The sequence below is a fragment of the Oryx dammah genome, unplaced genomic scaffold (genome assembly GCF_014754425.2).
Source record: "Oryx dammah isolate SB20612 unplaced genomic scaffold, SCBI_Odam_1.1 HiC_scaffold_28, whole genome shotgun sequence".
NCBI classification, from domain to species: Eukaryota; Metazoa; Chordata; class Mammalia; order Artiodactyla; family Bovidae; genus Oryx; species Oryx dammah.
The window spans coordinates 3098731-3124488 of NW_024070212.1; the positions used below are offsets into that span (position 1 = coordinate 3098731).

Consider the following 25758-nt stretch of genomic DNA (forward strand, 5'->3'; position numbering starts at 1 on the left):
TGACATGGTTGGATAGCATCACTGACTCGATGGACATGATTCTGAGCAAGCTCTGGGAATTGGTGATGGACAGGGAAGGCTGGTGTGCTACAGTCCATGGGATTTCAAAGTGTCACACATGACTGAGTGACTGAACTGAAAATTGTGAAGTGAGAGAATCCTGAAGAAACTGTGGAAAGCCTGGCCTAAAAAAGTTTTGTTAAAACAAACCCTGGGCTCCCTGATTGTGAAATAAGGCTGCAAAAGCTGAATAATCCTCGAAGAAGGACTCTGTAACACCTATTTTAGAACTTGTACTTATCACAGTTTCCTAGAATTTTGGTTAGGATGTGTGTTGATGTACTTTTGTTAGTATTTCTTCTGTTTGAGCTTGATTGAACTTCTTGGATTGCAAAATTTATAATTTTCACAAAATTTAGAAAAATGTGGGGCTTCTCACAAGTATATAATCTGCCTACAATGCAGGAGCCACAAGAGACGTGGGTTTGATCCCTGAGTAGGGAATATCCCCTGGAAGAGGGAATGGCAACCCACTCCAGTATTCTTGCCTGGAGAATCGCTATGGACAGAGGAGCCTGTGCGCTATAGTCCATGGGACTGCAAAGAATCGGACACAACAGAAGCAACTTACCACATATTGCACTCGAAGACTCCTTACTAGCTAAACTTTGTCTCATCTCCCAACTTGACTTCAAAACATTTTCCAAAGTGTTCATTAGTTGTCACTTGAAAAAACAGTGCCGCATTCAAATAAGATAGGGAAATCATAGGTTATAACATTGAACAAATTTCTTTCTTCTATTATTATTTTATATTGAAGTATAATCAACTTAAAATATTACATTAGCTTCAGGTATACAACAGAGTGATTCTATATTTCTCTACATTATAAAATGATCACCACTTTAAGACTGGTTACCATATGTTACCATACAAAGTTATTGCAATATTATTGATTGTATTCCCTGTGTTGTACATTATACCCCTGTGACTCTTTTATTTTGTAACTGGAAGTTTGTACTTTTAATCTCCCTCACTTGTTTTGAACAGATTTCTTTACTGCAGCACTTACTTGGGCTCTAAATGTGCTAATAATTATTGTTAATTTCCAGGAGAAGGCTATATTAAATAGAATCTTTTTTTTTTTAATAAGGAACATCTTGCAAAATCAGTGTTCCAAGAGTCATAATTTGGAAACAAACTTAGTTGTTTTGAGTGTGGTCCGAGGACTACATGAGTCACCTGGATGAGAATTGTCTGGATGCTTTTTATGACAATACAAGATGGTAGCTATGTCTCCATATGTCTGAAGCTCCTCTACGAGAAGATAAGGGAGAGCGGTCTTTGAAAGAACATGGAGAAATTAACATGTGAGAGTGTCAGAGCAGAAGAACCGAGGGGGCCTCTTTCTAACACTTTAGGGCCACTGTATTATTGCTGCACTCTTTAGCATGTTCTATGATAGAGAAATAAATGTCTTTCTTATATAAGCATCTACTATCTTTGCCTTCGATAATACAATGAAGCACGCTGCTGCTGCTGCTGCTGCTTGGTTGCTTCAGTCGTGTCTGACTCTGTGCAACCCCATGGACTGTAGTCTGCTCCTTGTCATGGGAGAATCTGTCCATGGCATTCTCCAGGCAAGAATACTGGAGTGGGTTGCCATGCCCTCCTCCAGGGGATCTTCCTGATCCAGGGATCGAACTCCGGTCTCCTGCACTGCAGGCAGATTCTTTACCAGTGCCACCAGGGAAGCCCAACCAAACATGATACCTAATTAATTCAGAGGTAAAGAGAATTAATTCAGAAGTAAAATTAATTCACAAAGTCACTTTGTGACTAGTTATGGTGTGGTTAATTTAACTCTGTTGTTTATCACATGGAATAGATTTCTCTGTTGCGCTTTCCTGCCAAAGTAAAAAAAAAAAAAAAAAAACAAACAACTTTCTTTTCAAAGTCTGTGTTACCTATTTGAACTTAAAACTCTTGTTTTAAACACTGATCTAGAAGAAGAAAGAAATGTAAACCTCATTATCTGTATGAAGATTGAGGTTTGGGAGATGTGTACCAGATAATCTAAGAAAGTTATGCTCAGCTAGGAAATATTGATAAATAGATAAATAAATATATACTTCCCTGGTTGCTCAGACGCTAAACAATCTGCCTGCAATTTAGGAGAGCTGGGTTCCATCCCTGGGTTGGGAAGATCCCTTGGAGGAGGGAATGGCTACCCACTCCAGTATTCTTGCCTGGAAAATTTCATGGACAGAGGAGCCGGGCGGACTACAGTCCTCGGGGTCGCAAAGAGTCAGACAGGACTGAGCAACTAACATTTTCACTTTCTTTCATTACACACACACACACACACACATACACAGGACTGAGCAACTAACATTTTCACTTTCTTTCATTACACACACACACACACAGGCCCTGGCATGGCATGTGTGATCTTTTGATCTTAGTTCCTCCATCATGGGTTCAACGGTGTCTAGTGCAGTGGAAACGAGGAGTCCTAATCATTGGATCTAATCCTCCCCTTTCCTTAGACGGAATGATCAGAAGAAGACAGACCCTAGGCTGATTACATGTAGTGATGTCCCTGAAAACTCTTGTTTTATATATTGAGCTTCTCTGGTGGCTCAGACGGTAAAGCGTCTGCGGCAGTAAAGCGTTTGCCGCAGTGCGGGAGGCCTGGGTTCGATTCCTGGGTTGGGAAGATCTCCTGGAGAAGGAACTGGCAACCCACTCCAGTACTCTTGCCTGGGAAGTTCCATGGACTGAGGCTCGCACAAAAAGTCGGACACGACTGAGCGACTTCATTTTCACTTTCTGGAAGAAGAACGAGAAAAGCGAGACAGTGAGGGGGAGAAAGCGAGTGCGTGCGTGCGTTTATGTGTAAGACTCTGGTGTGCCACCCAGCCTCTAGGCTAAGCGAGGGGCGGGCCTGGACCACTGACTAGCCAACTAGCACGGAAAAGTCTTGCAAACTCCGCCCCGGAAGGTCGGCCCTTGTTTCAGTTCAGTTCAGTTCAGTCGCTCAGTCGTGTCCGACTCTTTGCGACCCCATGAATCGCAGCATGCCAGGCCTCCCTGTCCATCACCAACTCCCGAAGTTCACTCAGACTCACGTCCATCGAGTCAGTGATGCCATCCAGCCATCTCATCCTCTGTCGACCCCGTCTCCTCCTGCCCCAGGGCCCTCAACTCTAGTCCCGGCGCGTCCCTCCCTTAGCCCGCGTCTTGCCTCGGCCCCGCCCCTCAGCCCGCCCCTCCCTCAGCCCGCGTCTTGCCCCGCCCGCCCGCGGCCCCTCCCCTCTCCGCGGGCCCGTCCTCTCCGCGGGCCGGTCCTCCCGCGGCCCCGCCCCTCTGGCTTGGCCCTCTCTGCCGCTTCTGCCCCCCATGTATCTCCGAGCTGGCCTGGCTGCACTGTCTACGCTTTCCCGCACCCTCAGGCTTGCTTCTGCTCCGATCGCCGCCATGAGCACTGGCACCTTCGTTGTGTCGCAGCCGCTCAATTACCGTGGCGGGGCCCGCGTGGAGCCAGTGGATGCCTCCGGCACCGAGAAGGCTTTCGAGCCAGCAACCGGTAACGGGGTCGGAGGGACGCTGCGGGGGCCAGGGTAGGGGCGAGGCTGTGGCGCGGACTGACGCTCCTCCGCCCCAGGGGTGAACCCTATTCTAACTTCCTGAAGCTTCGTGTAGTGCACTGAACAGACGTTTATTGAGCACGGGTAAGTGATGGTGTAGAGTATAAAGTTATCTGTGTAGGCGGCTAAGGATGCTGCGCAAATACGAGAGCTTCTGGACCGGGGCAGGAAGGAGTCGTAGAAAAGGGGAGCAGCTCGTGAGTTGCGCGGTGGGATCAGGGTTAATTTCACAACAGCCTGAACAGAGTCCACAGAGCCCCGGTGGGTAAGGTAGTGTCTTTGTGTTAATTATTAATTTTAAAGGTAGGACCTCAGTAATGTCTTCAACGGTGCGCTTAGAAGAGTTCTAGAACAGGGTGAAAAGAAACACTTGTGCCAAAATGGAGGAGCATGCACAGATGGTTGTAATGAGCGTGAATGACTACTTTGTTGCCATCCCCTAGTGTTAAAGTATTTCCGGACACGAACTAGGGCTGGGAAAGGGAAATAAAAAATTCTGCTTTTATCTAGTGTTTAATGTGTGCAAAGCACTGTGCCAGGCCTTGGGAAGTCCAAAGATCACAAAGCAAATGAGGAAGAGTTGTTGTTGTTGTTGTTGTTGTTGTTGTTTGTTTGTTTTGCTGGGTTTAATGTTTGCGAGGAGAGAAATATAAATATTTGTGCAAACCAAATATTATATCCCCAGACGGATAAAACTGAATTTCAAGAGACTGGAGAATCTAGGTGTGATCAATTACAGAAAACCACAGAGCAGCGACTTGTCAGAGCAGGAAGGGGCCACAGTCACCATCAGGCTCTCCTTTAGGCCTCTTGATTTCCCACTCCCATACTGATACAAAAGAAAGAAAAATTGCTCTTTATTTTAACTGCCTACACTGTGTGCTGTGTGATTCTTAGCCACTGCCTCTATCAATTGGCTACTCAAATTTATAATACAGGTTTGTGAAATCTCTGGAAAAAGCAGAGTCCCAAATGTTCTTGTGGGAGGGGAGACCCTTAACTGACATCCTAGAGATTTCTTTTTAGTAGTGTCAGTCACAACCCTTAGGATTTGGGTCTAGAAAAACTGATCATTTCATATTTTGCCCAGTGTAGGGAATAGGATTGAAGTAAGAAAATGAAATGGGCTTCCAAGGTGGCCCAGTGGTAAAGAATGCACCTGCCCAGTGCAGGAGATGAGGGTTGGATCCCTAGGTCTGGAGGATCCCCTGGAGTTGGAAATGGCAACCCACTCCATATTCTTGCCTGGAAAATCCCATGGACAGAGGAGCCTGGCAGGCTACAGTCCATGGGGTCACGAAGAGTCAGACATGACTTAGTAACTAAACAACAAAAACAACAAGAAAATGAGAGATTGGGATTTTTTTCCCTCATATGTAAGGAAAAAAATTTTCTTGCTTTTAGGAATATCTTTTCTTGATACTCTATTTATTAACCATGTTCATCAAGTATCAGTAGTATTATATGACTTACAAAGAACACAGACCAGTGTTTTAAAATCAGAGTTCATAACCCAGGAGACTGAATACTTTGATTTTGCAAGACCTCTGAGATTCTGAAACATTGTTAAGGAGCATTGTGAAATAATTGATAGGAAGTTAACCTTAGTAAACCCAAGTGTAAGGAGGGCAGGAGTTCTTACCCCAAAGTTCAAGGTGTGCTAGGCAAGAGACAGTCAGTACATTTTTCTGAAGACAAGTCTTCAACTTTTATTAGATTCTTTAAAAGATAAGCTGTTGGTTTAGGGGTAGTCACTAAATCAAACTATACTTAAAAACAGGAAGAGGATCACTAAAAGGAAAATGGAAACACAATACTTTATTTAAAATATGTGGCAAACATTTGAAATTAACACTCAGTTTCCCTGTATTTATAGGTAGAGTGATAGCTACTTTCACATGTTCGGGAGAAAAGGAAGTAAATTTGGCTGTTCAGGATGCAAAGGCTGCCTTTAAAATATGGAGTCAAAAATCTGGCATGGAGCGTTGCCGAATCCTTTTGGAGGCTGCCAGGATAATAAGGGTATGTTTTAATTTAATCTCTTCCAGAAAAGTCCTCTTGCATTGCTCTGTGATTTTTGTGTGTGTGTGTGTGTGATGATTTGCAATTAGACTGATACATTATTAAGTGATACCTTTTGATGAGATCCAAAAACATTTCCATATGCTCACCTGATACATACAACAAGCTTTCCTCCAGTGATTTTCTTTCTGGCTCTTGGCTCCTTGTGACATCTCCCTGGGCAGGCTTTCGTTTCCTTCTTTGTTGTTATGATAATGTATCCTTTGTCGCCTGTCTCCTTTTCTTTTTAACTATCTGTTCCTGTTCCCTATTACTCTTTCCTCTGATGACTTTTAAGTTCACTTTTCTTTATCAGGTTAATTTTCTGCCTTAGTTGCCTAGAAGATTTCATAGATTCATTCCTGTTCCCCTCTTATGAAATAAAGTTTAGTTTTTTACAGTCTTAAAAGGCAAAAGTACTAGATTGTCTTTACAGAAAATTAGAAAATTCAGAGGACATACACCAAAATATAAATCAGGGATGTCTCTCAGTGTAGGACTGTGATGACTTTTTTCCTTATCAGTGTGTATGTCAGAAACTGGGGGTCTGAGAGTTACCCTGTTTACAAGGTTATATTGGTATTTTGACAAGAAACAAAGTTTTCTGGGTTAGAGAGAGAGAGTTTATTACTCACAGCAAAATACTTTAGCACTAGTTTTCTGAGCTCCAGTCCCCATGGGGTGATGCAGTAAGACCCAGATGTTGCATACAGTGGATTGCGCTGTAGGAGAGGAACCCCAAAATTAAGAGACTCAACTTATAAGGGGTACATCTGCCCATTCTCTCCTTTGGAGAAAGGTTACTTGTTAAGGTTAATGAGATGTTACTCACTGAGCAGATCTCCAAGGTTAAGGGGAAAGGTATCACTGGATTTATTATCCTGGAATGTAAGCAGATGTCTCCAAGAACAGGAAGTAGAGAGCTTTTTATCTCCACATCTCTTCAGAGACCTCCGTCTTTGGGGAGATGCTGTCTCTGCCTTCCAAGGACTTTGCTTTTCAGTCAGCTTGCCAGTGGCCTTTGCAGAAAGCCTACACCATGCAGTAATGTCAAGATATTCCCACAGAATTTTCTCCCAACAGGGTATTTTCTTTTATCAAAATAATTTATTATTCTTATTTGCCTCTCACTTTTGCTTGTGCATAAGCATTTGGTTTGTTTTACCTTCTTAAGAACTGGCTCTTTTATTATTATAAAGTTATTTTTAAAATCCTGAGTAGTACCTATTTTTTTTTTTTTGCTCTGAAATCAACTGTCTAATGTTAATTTTCTTTTCCTTTAAACTCTTCATTCTGTTTTCTTTAATATTTTATATAATTTTTTTACAGTCAAAAATATATTACTGTCTTTCTCGAAAGCTCTTGTCTGATAATCATGGCCTGAGTCAACCTTTGCTGTTGTTGTTTTTGTTCAGTTACTAAGTCCTGTCTGGCTTTTTGCAATCCCATGGACTTTAGCTCTCCAGGCTTCCCTGTCCATGGGATTTCCCAGGCAAGAATTCTAGAGTGGGTTGCCGTTTCCTTCTCTAGGGGATCTTGCCGGACTGATGATCAGACCTGCATCTCCTGCACTGGCAGGCAGATGCTTTAGCCCTGAGCCACCAGGGAATCCCTGGATCTACCTGTACCTGATATTATTCTATAACTGAATAGACCCCACCCTCTGACCACAACCTACAGTTTAGCCCTTGGTTGTTTTCTTTCAGTGATTTTTCAAGTTAATCATGGTCTATAGTTCCTTGCCCTTTCCATTTTTAAACTACGCACAATTATCTTCTATAAGATAAAAATATTTATATTTACTCACATTTTTAACATAACTAGTGTTCTTCATTCCTTTGGGAAGGCCCAGATTTCTATGTTACCATTTTTATTTCTGCTAGAAGAAATTTCCTTAGCATGTTTCATAGTGCAGATTTGCTAGAGATGTTCTTTTAGCTTTTGTATGTCTGAAAAGTCTTCATTTCACTTTCATTATCCCTTTATATTAGTCCTAAACTTTTCCTTATTTGGTTTCGGCCATGCTGTCCTCGCTGCTGTGGGTGGGCTTGGAGCTGCTGCAGGCAGGGGCTGCCCTGTAGTTGCAGGGTACAGGCTCCTCATTGCTGTGGTTGCTTGTGTTGCAAATCACGGGCTCTGGGGCTTGCAGGCTTCAGTGGTTGCTGTTGTTAGGGCTCAGTACTCGAAGCTTGTGGGCTCTGGAGTGGCGCATGGCCTTAGCTGCCCCGAGGCATATGGAATCTTCCTGGACCAGCGATCAAACCAATATCCCCTGAATTGCAGGCAGATTCTTTACCACTGGACCACCAGTGATGTCCTTGCTTTCATTTTCAAAAAGAGTTCTAGATAAATAATTCTAGATTGACAGATTTTTCTTCCAGTGCTTTAAAGATGTTGCATTGCTGTCTTCTGGCTTGTTTTGTTTCAGAAGAGAAGTCTGCTGTCATTCTTATTTTTGTTCCCTTCTATTAAATATTTTTTATCTCTCTGGCTGCTTTTAAGATTTTCTTCTTATCATCAGTTTTAAACAAGTCATTGTCTTTTGATGCAGTTTTCTTTATATTTCTTTTCTTTGGAGTTTCTCTTGGAATTTGTACATATATAGTTAAATTTGGAAGAATTATGGCTATTATTTCTTTAGATGTTTTTTCTGCTCCCAGTCTTCTATTTCCTCTTCTTCAGAGCCTCCAATTACATATACCTTGGGTTACTTGAAACTGTTCTACAGCTCACTAATGATCTGTTCATTTTTTCTCATTTTTTCTCTCTGTTTCATTTTGGGTAATTCCATTGTTATGCATAAAGCTCACCCCCCCTTTCTTTTCTTCCATTGTGTCTGATCTGCTGTTAATCCCGTCTGGTGTATTTTTCTTCTCTAGAAGTGCAACTTGAGTCTTTTTTGTTATTGTTCCATGTTGCTCCTTAACATGTTCATGTTTTCCTCTACTTTCTTGAACACATGGACTATAGTAATAATAACTTTTAATATCCCCATCTACTAATTGTGTGTACCAGTTCTGGGTCTGTTTCTATGGATTGACTTTTTCCTCCTGGTTAGGTGTTATATAACTTTGCTGTTTTGCATGACTGTTTTTTTTTTTCCTCCTGGTTAAATGTTATATAACTTTCCTATCTTTTGCATGTCTAGTAATTTGTTATCACTAGACATTGTGAATTTTATGTGTTGGATGCTGAATATTCTTGTACTTTAAAACATTAATGAGCTTTGTTCTGGGACACAGTGAAGTTACTTGGAATTAGTTTGATCCTTGCAAGACTTGTTTCTGTGCTTTGTTAGGTGTGATCAGAACAGCTAATTTTCCCCCACTATTGAATACCCTTCTGAACACCTAGCTTGATGCTCTGTGTACTAGTGAGGTTTTTCTTAACATAGCTGGTGGGAACGTGAACTATTCATGCCCCTGTGTGAGTTCTAGGGATTTGTTTTGTTTTGTGTTCACGTTCTTGGTTAGTTTTTTCCCAGCCTTGGGTAGGGTCCTCACACTGACCAGTTCTCAGATGAAGACTTAAGGGGGATCTCTGGGATCTTCTGTGCAGCTCTCTTCTCTCCTATCCCTAGAGTGCATACTGTAGCCATCACATAGGCTTTAAACTCCCAACCTGTTTCCTTAACTCAGAGTATCTGTTGGGCCCCACCTAAGGCCCTCTTACTGGCTCTCTGATAGAGACTCTTTCCAGGCAGCAGGCAGGAACACATGTAGGGCTCACCTCATTTGTTTCCTTCTCTCAGGGATCACTGTCCTGAGCTGTCCAATGTCCAGTGTCTGAAAATTGTTGTTTTGTAAAAATTGTTGTTTTGTGTATTTTGTCTGGTATTTTTAGTTGCTTAAGGATGGAGCCTAAATCTGATCCTTGTTACTCTACCTTAGCTGGAAGCCCATTGACTCCTAAGTGAAATGAACAATTTTTTGTATGTGTATTAGTCTTTGAATCTTTTGATGCTTTTTATCAAATTATAAAGATCTTAATGGTAGGTGCCAATCATTTCTAAGTTGGAGCCTCCTTAGGAAAGTTGCTGTCATTTGGCTTTAAAAGGAGAGAGAAATGTATTTTAAAACTATAATGTATTTTACCACTATTTACATATAGAAAAGAGTGCGTGTGTAGGTTATGCACTTGCCTTCAGCCGTTCTTTTGCTCAGCTCTGCCTCTTGAAGCAAGCAGGGGCTCACGCTTATTAGAGTTGAACAGGCATGTCTTTGCTCATGCGGTTCTCCTATAAAAAAGCTAGACACTTACGCTTGCTTGGCGGCTTGAAATGAAGGAGGGGGATGGGGCTTTTCTTCTTTCCTTTCAGCCAGTGGACCCGTGGTCAGGTCACATGAGAAGCGGGGTGGCCGAGAGAGGGATAGGGGTAGATGTGAAGCACATGTTTCCCAAGAGATGCTTCTCGCAGGGCATTGTCAGGGTGGACAGTTTTGTTTTATGGTGGCTCTTGTAGCTAGTAGGGGCAGGAAGCTTACGTTGTTTCCCCTTTCCCTTCCGCCCTCCTTATCCCAGGAGGGTAAAGAAATCCCATTTCCCTGAATGCAGTATTAAGTGTTAGAGATTCACTTGGACTGCTTGATAGTTTTCATCAGGGTCTTTTTTTATGATCCTTGTAAGATACGTCAAAAGGCCCCACAATGGCTTTTTAGAAATTAACCTTTTGTATGAGGATAGAGGATGCTGGAATAAGACAAGAAAAAATTCAAAAGACCAGCCAATAGAGTGAATTTTCTCTTTGAGTTGAAACCTTGAAACAGTCCTCAAAACTAATTGTCCATTCTTTACCAAAAAAAAAAAAATCTTAATGAAACTTCCTTTCTTAGTAAATATTCCAAGGCTTTTCAGCAATAGTCATAGATTAATTCCCGTCCACGCTTGTATTAATGTGGAAGACAACAGCATTTCACTTTTGTCAGTTTAATATTTCTTCATGTGTTTGAAGTGTAACATACTGATTTCATCAGTGTGTTTATGCTGATTAGTGAACTGAAATTAAAAGACGCTTACTCCTTGGAAGAAAGGTTATGACCAACCTAGATAGCATATTCAAAAGCAGAGACATTACTTTGCCGACTAAGGTCCATCTAGTCAAGGCTATGGATTTTCCAGTAGTCATGTATGGATGTGAGAGTTGGACTGTGAAGAAGGCTGAGTGCCGAAGAATTGATGCTTTTGAACTGTGGTGTTGGAGAAGACTCTTGAGAGTCCGTTGGACTGCAAGGAGATCCAACCAGACCATTCTGAAGGAGATCAGCCCTGGGATTTCTTTGGAAGGAATGATGCTAAAGCTGAAGCTCCAGTACTTTGGCCACCTCATGCGAAGAGTTGACTCATTGGAAAAGACTGTGATGCTGGGAGGGATTGGGGGCAGGAGGAAAAGGGGATGACAGAGGATGAGATAGCTGGATGGCATCACGGACTCGATGGACGTGAGCCTGAGTGAACTCTGGGAGTTGGTGATGGACAGGGAGGCCTGGCGTGCTGCGATTCATGGGGTCGCAAAGAGTTGGACACAACTGAGCGACTGAACTGAACTGAACTGACCTACTTCCTCTTCAGGGACTAGTTCCCCTCTTGCATTCTAGAAATGAAGTTTAAGTTACTTATGGTTGATCATGCCTTTTGAAAATGTGTTTTACATTGATCATACTCAACACATCCAAGAAGTGGGATGATTCATACCTGGTTAAAGAACTGTTACATCAGAACTAATGGCTTGTTGTTTTCCTAGGTACCCTCTTTCCAGTATCAGTAACTGGGAAACAAATTAATTGTTAAAAAGTTGTTTTGGTGAGTAGAGAAGCAGGAAAGAGAAGGTAAATTGTTGGTTTGAAAGACAATTTAATTTAGGTTGTGTTTGGATGTAAACAAATCATCCTTTCTGAAGAAACTTGTCTATTCAATAATTGAAGAATTTGTTTAGAACTTACTAACTTCCCTTTTAGGAAGTGAGCTCCTTGAAGGAAGAGACTGGATCTGTCCTTTTTCTTAGTACAAAGTGTGAAATGATTGTCTAGCTCCACTTCACTTGGTTGTTGTTCTGGGGTTTTCTCCTGTTACTTCATCTGGAACGTGTTTCTCTGCTGTCTCCTCTGTCTAACTCTCTTTTTGCGGTCTCCATCCTGCAGGCCACAGGGGAGTTGTGCCTCTTGTTCCTGGTATCTGCCGCCTCATGGATGAGGCTGGTTAAGAGGCTTGTGCAGGCTTCCTGGAGGGAGGGGCTGGTTCCTGCCTACTGGTGGGTGGGTCTGGGTCTTAGCCCTCTGGTGGGCAGGGCCGTGTCAAGCGATGTGTCTAGAGGTGGCTTTAGACTCAGGAAGACTTTAGGCAGCCTGTCTGCTGGTGGATGGGGGTGTGTTTCTGCCCTGTTGGTTGTTTGGCCTGAGGCATCCCAGCACTGGGGCCTCTAGGCTGTTGGGGGAGCCAGGTCTTGGTGCCAAAATATCAGCCTTCAGGAGAGCTCATGCCAATGAGTATTCTGTGGTTCCTCTGCCACTGATGTCCTTGTCCCCACTGTAAACCAAAGCCAGCCACCCTCCATCTTCTCAGGAGACACTCAAAGACCAGCAGGTAGGTCTGACCCAGACTCCTATGGAGTCACTCGCTGCTTTTTCCTTGGGTTCTGATGTGCATGAGATGATCTGTGCATCCTCCAAGAGTGAAGTTTTTATCTCTTCCACTCCTGTGGAGTCCCTATAATTAAGACCCGCTGGTCTTCAAAGCCAAATGCTCTGGGGGCTCCTCCTCCTGATGCCAGTCTTCCAGGCTGGGGTGCTTGATGTGGGGCTCAGGACTCTCACTCCTGTGGGAGAACCTCTGCAATATAATTATTTTCCAATTTGTGGGTCACCTACCTGGTGAGGATGGGATTTGACTAGATTAGCAGTGTGCTGCCCCCCACCATCTTGTTGTGACTTCTTTGTCTTTGGATGCAGAATAGCTTTTCTGGTAGGCTCTTTCTTGTTGATGGCTGTTAAGCAGTTAGTTGGTGTTTTCATGAATGGAGCTGAGCTCAAGTCCTACTCTGTCAACTTTTCTGGAATCCAACAAATGTGGAATGAACGGATCAAAGCACTTCATACCTCTGGTCTTTGTAGAAATAGACCATGTCCAATTATCATTATCAAAGGGCTGTTTCCTGTATTTCATCCTTCCATGCTTTCTGAGATCTGTACTTGGTAGCTCTTGTGTTAGACACTTGTGTTAATTTCTGTTGCCGTTTCATTTTGCTTCTGGTCAGCCATACTGATTGTCAGTTTTAGTAATAGATGCATCTTTCTTGTCAATTGGTCAATTCATGTTTTATGTACAGATTTGGATAACATTTTTTTTTAATTGAAATCAGATCTGTAATAGCAAATACCTGTTTCTTACAAACTCAGATTTTCTAAATAATTTTATTTGTTTCTGGCTGTGCTACGTCTTTGTTGCCACGCGGACTTTTCCCCAGTTGCGGTGAGCAGGGGCTGCTCTCCGTTGCAGCGTGCAGTTTTCTCACGTCAGTAGCTCCTCTTGCTGCAGAGCGGGGGCTCGAGAGCGCTTGGGCTTCAGCAGCTGTGGCATGTGGGCACAGTATTCCCAGCTCCCCAGCCCTAGACCCTAGGTCAGTAGTTGCGGCGCATAGGCTTAGTTGTGTCATGGCACGTGGCGTCTTCCCAGATCAGGGACTGAACCTGTGTCTAGGAGAGGGTGGCACCTGTGGGTGCCAAAGTAATTGCAGTTTTGCATTGTTGAACTTTGCCATTTGATCCTGGATTACATTCTTAAATGTGGTTATGTTATACATCATTTTAATGCACATTTCTCTCTGTGTTTTTTTCTTTTTTTTGGCTAATGACTTATTGCTTGCTGTTTATTTTATATTTATTTTAGACTATAGAAATGATGTTAGACAACAAGCAAATTCGAGTGACTTTTTTATTAGGGTTCAAAATGGGTCATAAAAAAGTGGAGACAACTTGCAACAACGTGTTTGTCCCAGGAACTGCTAATGAATATACAGTGCAGCGGTGGCTCAAGAGGTTTTGCAAAGCAGATGAGAGTCTTGAGGATGAGGAACATAGTGGCTGGCCATCTGAATAAGAGCCATTATCGAAGCTGATCCTCTTACAACCACACGAGAAATTGCACAAGAACTCAAAGTTGATCATTCTATGATCATTTGGCGTTTGAAGCAAATTGGAAAGGTGAAAACACTTGATGAGTGGGTGCCTTATGAGCTGACCAAAAATTTAAAAAATCGTCGTTTTGAAGTGTTGTCCTCCCATATTCTGTGCAACAAGAATCCATTTCTTGATCAGGCTGTGATGTGCGATGAAAAGTGGATTTTATATGACAACCAGCAACAACCAGCACAGTGGTGAGACCAAGAAGAAGCTCCAGAGCACTTCGCAAAGTCAGATTTGCACCAAAGGTCATGGTCATTGTTAGGTGGTCTGCTGCTGGCCTCATCCACTAGAGCTTTCTAAATCCCGGCAAAACCATTACACCTGAGAAGTATGCCCAGCAAGCTGATGAGATCCACTGAAGACTCCAATGCCTGCAGCGGTGTTGGTCGACAGAAAGGGCCCAGCTCTCCACAACAGTGCCCGACTGCGCACTGTACAACCAAAAGCTGTACAAGCTGCAAAAGCTGAGAGAACTGGGCTACAAAGTTTTGCTTCATCTACCATATTCCACCTGACCTCTTGCCAAATGACGACCACTTCTTCAAGCATCTTGACAACTTTTTGTAGGGAAAATGCTTTCACAACTAGCAGGAAGCAGAAAATGCTTTCCAGGAGTTTGTTGAATCCTGAAGCATGGATTTTTATGCTACAAGAATAAACAAACTTATTTCTTGTTGGCAAAAATGTGTTGACTATCATGGTTCCTATTTTGATTAATAAAGATGTATTTGAGCCTAGTTATAATTATTTAAAATGCATGGTCCAAAATTGCAATTACTTTTGTAGCAACCACTGAGCCACCAGGGAAACCCCCATATTCAAGTTTTTCACCTCCTTTGGGGACATTATTTAATTTTAAAAGTCGGATTTCCAAAATCTTTTTGTTCATTTTTGGGCCATCTGTAGTACCTTTAAGTTGTGTAAACTACTTGAAAAGACAATTGATGAGTAGTGAGCATTAGAAAATAATTATCTTGTGATTTTGGCATGCCGCGTTTCTTTGGGTGAATTAAACCCATTTGTGTTGCTGTGTATTTGGCTGTTTTGTACAGTTTTCCTAAGGACTCTTCGTTCTTACTGTGTACATGCAGTGTGTTAATCACCCAGTCTTGTCCGACTCTTTGTGATCCCATGGACTGAAGTCCTCCAGGTTCCTCTGTCCGTGGAATTCTCCAGGCAAGAATATTGGAGTGGGTTTCCGTTCGCTTCTCCAGGAGATCTTCCTGACCCAGGGATCGAACTCGGGTGTCCTGCGTTGCAGGCAGATTCTTTACTGTCTGAGCCACCAGGAAAATCTCATGCACAAATATCTGTACATATTTGTGCAGGTGTACATATATAATATTTCTCAAAACAGTCCTTTTCTCACTAATCTTGGAATGAAGTGTTGGTCTTATATCTGTGAGTTACTTGAAGGGGAGAACAGGGTGCTATTTAGCAATAACTTTCATCTCTTCCAGATGTCACAGCCATTCCTTTCTGTTGGAAGTTCAGGCTGTTTCTGTTTTTAAAAATTAGGCAATGTATTCTGTTTTGATTGTTGAATATGTTGAGGTGTATGGTAATTTGTCTTCAGTCTAGTCCTCTGTTTTGCCCAAAGGAACGGAAGGATGAAATCGCCACTATGGAGACTATCAACAATGGCAAGTCCATCTTTGAGGCCCGCTGGGACATTGACACTTCCTGGCAGTGCCTGGAGTACTATGCAGGGTTGGCGGGATCCATGGCCGGTAAGCCCACACCTGGCCTTCTGTGACCAGCTTAAAGGAAGCAGGGGAGCAGAGCCTGGTGGAGTAGGGTACAGAGTTTGGAACTAAGACAAACCTGAGTTAAAATCTTGGACTTAACACTCTCTGCTTGGGTGTCACTGAGAATTACTTTATTTAAACGGGAGATTGTCCCTCTCTTATTAGAAGGATTAGATGAGATGATATATTGGGTTGTAGTTTTTCCATAACATTGTGTGGAAAAACCTGAACAAACGTTTTGCCTAGCCCAGTATATAAAGCACCTGATCTTGTAGCTGAGGTGTAGACAAGGTTGTGCAAAAACCAGTTCTTGCAAGAGTCAGTGAGGGCATCATATTTATTAGTTTTACTTACACAGCAACAGATTTTCTTTTACTGTCTAGGAAGTGTCCATCAGTTCACATGTTGGCTGGGTTGGCCAGGCCCAGGAGGTCAGTGGGGTGAGAAGGCTGAGGTTGAGGGTCCTGGGGCTGTGTAGCCGCCAAGTCTCTCCCCATTTCTGCTCCATTTCATCTGAGTTATTAGTGGATGCTTGGTAAATTTTTAGAGGATTGTATTGAGTTGAATGAACTTTAGCTTGAAGGATAATAAGCATTCTTTATGTGGAGAGAACATGCAGAAGCAGTGTGAGAATAACTAGAATGAACGAAAGACCAGAGGCGGTGAGCCCAGTGGCTGGGGGCTGAGCGGTGGGTGGTCTGGCTAGAGTCCAGAGTGAGTCCAGGCGCTGGTGAACCCTTGGGGCAGGCGGCCCTACACTGTTCTCTGCCCTCTCTTCCCCCTTAGGTGAACACATCCAGCTCCCAGGTGGATCGTTCGGTTACACCAGAAGAGAACCACTAGGGGTGTGTGTTGGAATAGGAGCCTGGAACTACCCCTTTCAGATTGCCTGCTGGAAGTCAGCTCCAGCTCTGGCTTGTGGTAAGAATGGCTTATTCTTCCGCCTGTGAGCTACTCTTTCTCCCTGGCATAATTTCACCCCTGCTCTGCCCCCTAGGGAGCTTTGAGGTTATACATTATTCCCATTTTTATTTATTTTTGTTTATGGGAAGGAAGAAAGTTAATTTTGGTCTTGGAGATTTTATTTTTATTATTTTTTTTACTGTCAAATGAATTAGATTTGTGCTACTTGAAAGTTCTCTTCCTTTATGGACAAGAATTCTGAGCATCAATTTCTGTGTAGCAGGTAGCACTTGGGAGTTTGACTTCATTTAGAAAGCAGAAGATAAACTTTTTCATTTGTGTCTTAAGAGAAATGAAAGACAAGGTTTCCATTAGAGAAGCTTTGGTTGATTAACAAAAAGATTTCTTGCACTATTTAAAGAGAAGAATCTGTGGGAAAAGAAGACATTATGTCTTAGAAAAAACTCTCAGGTTGAAAGAGCTCTAGTATTAAAACATTGTATTGAAATGCAGCTTTTTTCTTGTTGCTGCTTCATGTTCGTTTTACACATTTCTCTGTGATAGAGGAGAAATAGAATTAAGTTACTAGTCTTGCGGACTCTCATCAAAATAATTAACGTTACTTATCTTCAGTTTCAGCTTTTATAAAATGGATCTAATCATACCTACTTCATACTACTGTTGCAAATGTTAAATGAGGGTAATATATGTGAAAAGCTGTAGATATATAAGGTATTACTGGTTGAGACATTGCAAGTGTGTGGCTTGGTCTGTTTCATGAGAGAAACTAAGGAGGGAAGAACAAGATAGGTTTACTTAATAATAATTTTTGGCCTAGCCTTTGATGGGGAACAGGAAACAAATTAGAGTTGGTTTTTTTTCATTTTTAATTTTATATTGCATATAGTTGATTAACAATGTTGTGATAGTTTTAGGTGAACAGTGAAGGGACTCAGCCAATCACGTATACATGTATCCATTCTACCCCAAACTCCCCTCCCATCCAGGCTCCATATAACATTGAGTAGAGTTCCGTGTGCTCTGCAGTAGGTCCTTGTTGGCTACCAGTTTGAAGTACAGCAGTGTGTACATGTTGATCCCAAACTCCCTAACTGTCCCTTCCCTCCATCCTTCCCCGCTGGCAACCATAAGTTAGTTTTCTAAGTCTGTGAGTCTGTGTCTGTTAGTTTATAAATAAGTTCATTTGCATCATTTCTTTTAAGATTCCACATGTATGGGATGTCATACAGTGTTTCTCAACTGGAGTTGCTGTTGATATGTCCTCCTTGTCCTGTCTTCAGAGGGTCTTCAGTTTTAAAAAATCTTTCTGTGTTTTTGTCTCGGTAATGCAGGTAACGCCATGGTCTTTAAGCCTTCTCCCTTCACGCCCGTGTCCGTGTTGCTGCTGGCTGAAATCTATACTGAGGCTGGAGTCCCTCCTGGGCTCTTCAACGTGGTGCAAGGAGGGGCTGCCACAGGCCAGTTCCTGTGTCAGCATCGTGATGTGGCCAAAGTCTCCTTCACTGGGAGCGTGCCCACTGGCTCAAAGGTGAGAGTGAACAGTAGGGGCATCTGGTTATGACATCTCGATGCGGCCATGCCAGGCCCCCCAGAGCGTGTGTTGGAGGCTTAGCCTCTGATTTTACCTAGCTTGTATTGGCAGGGAGGCTGTACCTATTATTGGGCCAAGGTCTGAAGTGTACTTGAGAAGTGTGAAGGAGTAGTTAGAGCCGCTCAGTGTCTTAGGCCCGCTGGGGACGGGAGTCGTCTTCTGCCTGTGTCTGAGAGGTCAGACCCTGGGCTGCAATTTGTATTCTTCATTGACTTCCCTCACCTGTAGCTGCCGCCTCTGAATAAAAGGTGTTTTACCAGTTTGTTCAGATTCATCGTTTTGACCTTAATTTGTGCTCTGAGTTCTGTCAGCCTGGAATACAGTTACAGCAGTTCAAAAGAATTTCCGCCCATGACAGATGAATTGACAGGTTGTCTTAAATGAACTCCCTCTTAAGAATATGCAGTTCTGTAGATTCTCTTCAGTGTTCTGGAAAAGACTACTTCAAGCAGACTAAGGACAGAGTATATGGAGAGCAAGGCTGCAGGTCACACGTAGTTCAGCATGACTTTTCAGGGTCCCAGTCTAGTTAACCTAGCCTGTAATCTCATTGGTGTTAAACTTCTCGATGCTTTTGTTCTTCTGTAAGATCATGGAGACGTCTGCTAAAGGAATCAAGCCTGTTACCCTGGAACTTGGAGGCAAGTCTCCACTTATCATCTTCTCAGATTGTGACATGAAGAATGCTGTAAAGGGGGCACTGATGGCCAACTTCCTTACTCAAGGCGAGGTTTGTACCTGACCCTGAAAGAGGTTTAGAGGGAGTCTTCACCTTCCCTGTCACAGCATGTTGTTTATTTATTTATTTATTTATTTTTAATTTGAAGGATAGTTGCTTTACAGAATTTTGTTGTTCTCTGTCAAACCTCAACATGCATCAGCCATAGGTATACATATATCCCCTCCCTTTTGACCCTCCCACAGCCTGTTTTAAAGCTTGTTATTTTGAAAGAATTGCAGACTTACAGAAAAGTTGCACGGATAATACGAAGAAGTCCCATATACCTTTGAACCAGGTTCTTCAGTGTTAACATTTTGTCACATTTACCATTCTGTCTGTCTTTTCATGGGTTTCCCTGATGGCTCAGACAGTCAAGAATCTGCCTGCAATACAGGAGACCTGAGTTCAATCCCTAGGTCGGGAAGACCCCCTGGACAAGGGAATGGCAACCCACTCCAGTGTTCTTGCCCGGAGAATGCCATGGCAGAGGATCCCTGTGGGCTACAGTCCCTGGGGTTGCAAAGAGTTGGACACGACTGAGTAGCTAACACTTTCACTTTTCACTTGCTGTCTGCGCATGCATATGTATGTTACTATATTTTTCTGAACTGTTTGAAAGCTGCAGACAAAAGATCTGTAACCTCTCCATTCATATGTGTATTTCTCAGAAAAAGTGAAAGTGAAGTCGCTCAGTTGTGTCTGACTCTTTGTGACCCCATGCACTGTAGCCTACCAGGCTCCTCTGTCCATGGGATTTTCCAGGCAAGAGTACTGGAGTGGGCTGCCGTTTCCTTTTCCAGGGGATCTTCCTGCCGGGTTCCAGTCCCGGTGGATCCAGGGAATTTGAAGTGGGGAAGGCGTTGGCGAGGAATAAACTTATTTATTTATAAATATAAGATTAGATTAGGAAGAAATAGTGTAGTAGGAAAATTAAGTGGAGAAAAGAGGCTGAATAACTTGGTTTACGTGAAAAGCCAATAAAGTTCCAGACAAGAAGCTTGCACCATCTACGTTAGGCCACCGGCATCCTCTTGAATATCAGAGAGTGCCCCGCCTTGGGCTCTCTCTCTTACAGATCTTAGAAGCCGGGACAAGTAAGTAGACATGGTGAGCCTCCACGCCCCAGATGGGAATTCAGCCTGAAATTAGAGCAAAGAGGAGACACAGGGGAAACCAGTCCTTCCAATGACTGGCCTGGCCTCTATTGCCTAGAAAGGCCTTTTATACCTTTTTGATTGTACATAGAGATCAATGGGTAATACAAAGTTATGCAGCGTTAGCAGCCCAGACTCTTATCAAAACCAGGCTTTTCTCTCTGCATACCTAATTGTATACACAAGTCTTAGGTGATTTACATCATCTTCTGGCCAAAAGGGCCAATTAACATTTTACAGCCTTTTTTCTGATAAGGGTTTGTCAACCAGAAGACTTATTTGTGTTGTTCTTCCCAAAGTCTGGTGCCACTCTCAGAAAACAATAAAGTTATATTCTTACATAGCAAGGACACAAGAGGAGTACAGTGATATATAACAAAGAGAAAAGTAATTAACTCAAAAGTCTAGTGTTGCTAACATCAAAACTACTATATATCTTTTTCCATATCCCGATTACATTGATTAACATCCTCCCAGGTGCCTAAAAGATAAAGAATATGGAGGCCTGGCGGCAATCATTGAGTCAACAGTGGAAACCCGTCACCAATATGATTTTTAGCTCTTTAGAAAAGGCTCTGTATCTTTAAGATGGTTTTAAGCTTTGTGCCTCTCTAGTTGGGGGGCTGTAAGCAATTCACAAGCTGTAAGAGGTCTGGGGGAACCTGTTAGGCAAGCTAGAGAGTTATCAGAGGGGGTTTAACTGAAACATCCCTTTCAAATGCAGAAGACTAAAGCCCTGAGTTGACTTTTTCCAGAGTGTGTCAGAAGAGTGGAAAAGCAGAGCACAAAGGCCGGTAGTTTTTTGGTTTTGGGGGTACATGCTCAGGAAATGCCAGGGGGACACCCCGAGATCTGATTCGCCTTGCCTATCAGATCTCTGCCACATGACCTTGTCACGGGTGGGATTCCTCACGCTGGCTCCCGGCATCTTCCCAACGCAGGGATCGAACCTGGGTCTCCTGCATTGCAGACAGGTGCTTTACCATCTGAGCCACCAGGGAAGCCTACTGCCTTCTCTTAAATGAGCACAATATGGTTAGTAGAATCTGTAACTTGGTGTTAATGTAGTACTGTTATTCAATCATAACCCTTATTCAGATTTCTGCATTTGTTTGACTAATGTCCTTTTAGAAATAGCTTCTTTTTTGCTGGTTCAAGATTTAATCCAGGAAGATGTGTTACATTTACTTGTGGTGTCTCTTTAACTTCATTTAGTCTGGAATAGTTCTAAAGTCATTCTGATCTTTCAGTACCTTGACATTTTAGAAGAATCAACCCATTTATTTTGTAAAATGTTCCTCATTTTGGGTCTGTTTAGTTTTTTTTTTTTTTTAATTGGATTTAGTTGTATGGATTTTTGGCAAAACACCACAAAAAATGGTATTTTACAGTGGTGTCGTTGACTTTGATCACCCACTTCAGTTGGGTCTTTATTAGTGAAGTTGCTGTTTTCTCCTTTGAGGTTAATAAATGTCTTGTGGGAGATCAAGTGAGACTGCCTTGTTCCATGTCAAACTTGGATCTACTAGTTGTAGCACCCTTTGATGTCCCCTAGAACGTTTTTTCCTGGTGGTCACCAAGTGGTGATTTTCCAGTTCTGTTATTCCTTCTACTTTATTTAGTCTACTGCCTGTTGTAAGAAAGAACTTTTCCCCCACCTTCCTAGTTTGTTTTCCATTCATTTACTTTTATCAGCATGAACCCATGGATTCTTACCTCATTCTGTGAGTTACTATTACTATTATTATTTATTTTGATGCTCAAATAATTGAAGATTCTGCTGGCGGGAGCCTCTTTCTGTGACTTTTTGATATGTCCCCATTGTTCTTTGAGCACTGTTTTACTTCCTGGCATAGCAAGGTGTTCTAAACACATCTGTGCATTTTGTGGTCGAACTCTGGAATGAGCTATTTCTCTAAGAAGGCAAACGGTTTTTAGAAACGAAGATCTGGGTGCCAGATGTACTTGTTTCTGCTGGAGTATTATCGCTTCTGTGTCTTCTCAGAGTCCAGAGCCAGGGAATACATATTGATATTTGGCATATGTGTATGTATGCACACACATATCTGTGTATATCTGTTTATATTAATAGCTATAAGTTTATACAGATATTTCCAGTCATTCCAGTGTTACAAGGTTTATTTTAGCCTCCTCCTTCCATGGTCATAATTTCCTTCTCTGATAGTGAAACATTTAGCATCCATTACTCACAATACATGTAATTGCTCAGTCCTAGAATATGTTTATAATAGTTTCAGATTTGTACTTGCATTACTGTGAAAAATAAACCTTCTAACTAGCTTGCAACCTTCTTTCTATAGTTCTTCTTGGTTTTAGCCTAAGGGTATATAGTTAAAATCTGTGTTCAGAAATTAATGGGTCAGTTCTTCTTTCACCACCCCCTTCAATATGGTTATGATATTCACTTTATTTTAAATTGAGATCTTATTTTAAAATTTATAATTTTATTTTTTTGGCTGCACCGCCCAGGATGTAGGATCTTACTTAGTTTCCTGACCAGAGATTGAACCTGGAACCCAGCAGTGAAAGCATGGGGTCCTAACCACTGGACCACCAAGGAATTCTTCATTATTTGTGATTTTAAAGACAAACATTGACTATGAAATGCTCTAGATTTTTATTAGACTCAGGATCTCAGTTCTTGATCTGTTTCTACTCTTCAATTCCTTCTACTCTTAACCTCCTGTTCTAAAATATACAACCAAATTGAGCACCTGAGGTGAGAAAACAGAGGAGAAGTCTTATGAGTCATGTAGATCTATTAATTGCCTTAAAGAAATTTAAACAAAAACGAAGGCTTAACTTTTATTTCAAGGGGCAGAGAGCTTGTGTGTAGGGTAGCATGCCTTCAGTTACATGTGTGATCCTGTTCAGTATGGTGATAATGTTTTAGAAATGGAACTAACTTTTAAAGACAGTATACTGTTCCTGTAATTTTAATTTTTTTTTTTTTTTTTTTTTTTGGCTGCACAGGTCTTAGCTGCTCCATGTGGGATCTAGTTCCCCAACCAGGGATGGAACTTGTGTCCCTGAATTGGGAGCACAGAGCCTTAACCACTGGACCACCAGGAAGTCCCCTGTTTCTTTTCAATTTAAAGCTGCTGGATTTTTTTCCCTTTTCCTTTATTCCCCCTTTGTGCTATGCTCAGTCATGTCTGACTCTTTGTGACGCATGGACTGTAGCCCACCAGGCTCTTTTGCCCGTGGGATTTCCCAGGCAAGAATATTGGAATGAGTTGCCATTTCCTTCTCTAGGGGATCGACCTGACCCAGGGATTGAATCCATGTCTCCTGGGTCTCCTATTGCGTACAGATTCTTTACTGCTGAGCCACTGGGAAAGCCTTTTACCCCTTACTTACATATAATTTGTGTCTGGTTTTTAGGTTTGTTGTAACGGTACAAGGGTATTTGTGCAAAAGGAAATTCTTGATCAATTTACGGAGGAAGTGGTGAAACAGACCCAAAGGATAAAAATTGGAGATCCCCTTCTGGAAGATACAAGGATGGGTCCCCTCATCAACCGACCACATCTGGAGCGAGTCCTTGGGTTTGTTAAAGTGGCAAAGGAGCAGGTAAGAAACAAGTAGAGATGAGGGGAAGGGTAATTCCTCCTGGGTTTACTTGCTCTGCGCCCTTTGCTGTGGTCATGTCCGTCTGGGAGCCGTATTCTGCATTGTACTTGCAGTAGAGTGACTAAGTGTCCATTTGTTCAGGACACGGGTAGCATTTCCAGAGTGCACATTGAGGGTGTATGTTCAACATAAAGTATGCATTCTTCTTTTCTTTTTTGGCAGGGTGCTAAAGTGTTATGTGGTGGAGACATCTTTGTACCTGAAGACCCCAAATTAAAGGATGGGTATTACATGAGACCTTGTGTGTTAAGTATGTCCTCTTCTTGTTTGCTTTTAAACAGTTTGAGTTAAATGTTAGATAGAAAAAAGTATTTATAAACTGTACATATGGTGTAAGGTAAGGGTCGGAACTGTGCGTTCCCCTCTACTCAGATGTAAGAAGTTCTCTGTTGCCTTGGAAGCCTCCTGTTTGCCCCTCCTCTTCTTGGATGATGTTATCAATTACCTGGGACTTTTAGGTACACACCTGTTATTGTAGAAGCAAGGCACCCCCAAAAATGAAAATTCATGTTTGGTTAAAACTTAAGTAATGAATTTCTTTTCTCAAGAAACGTGGTAAAGACTGTGTTTTACTTTGAACTTTTAGATCATCAATATAATAAAACCAATTTGTCAGACAGCATACTAATATTAAAACTTAACTGATTTAATACTTTTTAGCATTTCCTTTCAGTCTGAGCAGTCTCCTGGTTTGGACAATCAAGCATATGGTCGTCCTGCTGTTCTCATCCATCTCCTTCCCTCCCGCCTGCGGGTGACGGTTTTAGACGTTGGTGTTGTCACTGTCTACTATAAAAATACTGCCAGTTTTCTTGGCTTTAAAAAACTATGTATAGATGGAATAATGCTGTATGATTCCTTACACCTTATCTTGAAGAAAGATTCAGCTGATTTTTGTCCCTGAGGTTGATAGAGATGCCACTTTTCAACACTTGGTATTTGATTTGTTTCAGTTTAACCTTTAGCCCTTGCTAGAAAAGCAACTGCTGAGGCTCAAAGACTGAATTTAGCATCCATACCATGAATTAGCTTGTAACTGTTAAAGAAGAGGGAAAACTTACATTATGTTTCTAAATAGCAAATATAGGTTAAACAATAGTGTATGTGGTATTATCCCAAATCTGAAAAACCACATATGTGCATGGGACAAAGAAGGAGCAGAGAACGTGCATCCTAATGTTGACAGTGGATTTATTTCTCTAGATGCTTGGATTAAAGATGATTTTTGTTAAACTTCATGCATTGCTGAACACTACAGATATTCTGTAGATTAGGTTTGTTTGCTTATTTTCAGTTGGAGGATAGTTGCCTTACAATGTTGTGTTGGTTTCTGCTGTGCAATGTGAATCAGCTATAAGTATAGACACATCCCTTCCTTCTTGAGCCTCCTTCCCACCCGCCCCCACCCCACCCATCTCGGCCATCACAGAGCACCGAGCTCACGCCACTGTGTCGCACAGCAGCTCTCCTCTTGCTGTCTGTTCACACGTGGCGTGTCAGCGCTAGTCTCCCAACTCGTCCCACCCTCTGCTTCCTGCCGACCCTCGCACGGTGTCCGCAAGTCTGTATCATAAAGATGACTGCCTCTGTTCCTGCCCTGCAAGTAGGCTCCTCAGTACCTTTTCTAGATTCCATAAATATGCATTAATATATGATACTTGTTTTTCTCTTTCTGACTTACTTCACGCTGTGTAACAGCTTCCAGGTTGATCCTTCTCACTACAACAGACTCAAATTGAGAATGTGTATTTTGCAATTAGGGAAAAAAAGTTTTTTTTAAGCTGTGAACGTATGCAAAGAACAGGGAGCTAACTACCTTCACTTCATCCTAGTGATTCTGAAAGCCTGATTTGTGGTCCACAGTTGTCAGTATCACTTGGAAAACTAGTAGAGGCAGATTTCTGGTCTCTGCCCTAGACCCCAAATGTAGCTGTGAGGGGCTAGAACCTCAAGACCTGCGTTTTGGGAGAATGGATACATGTACATGTATGGCTGAGTCCTTTCACGCTCCGCCTGGAACTGCACAGCATCGTTAATCAGCTATAGTCCAATACAAAATAAAAAGTTCAAAAGGGAAA

At 42.3% G+C, this 25758-nt stretch overlaps 1 protein-coding gene across 1 annotated transcript in view; it reads left to right on the top strand.

The window, feature by feature from the left end:
• The first annotated feature begins 3370 nt into the window (after positions 1-3370).
• Positions 3371-25758, top strand: part of ALDH9A1 (aldehyde dehydrogenase 9 family member A1) — a 29945-nt gene continuing 7557 nt past the window's right edge. Inside the window, exons 1-8 of the mRNA XM_040229969.1 lie at positions 3371-3589; positions 5527-5672; positions 15489-15618; positions 16423-16557; positions 17892-18088; positions 18741-18881; positions 23432-23620; positions 23843-23930. Of these exons, the coding sequence (XP_040085903.1) occupies positions 3403-3589; positions 5527-5672; positions 15489-15618; positions 16423-16557; positions 17892-18088; positions 18741-18881; positions 23432-23620; positions 23843-23930 (1213 nt within the window). The 5' untranslated portion in view covers positions 3371-3402. The remainder of the gene's footprint in view (positions 3590-5526; positions 5673-15488; positions 15619-16422; positions 16558-17891; positions 18089-18740; positions 18882-23431; positions 23621-23842; positions 23931-25758) is intronic.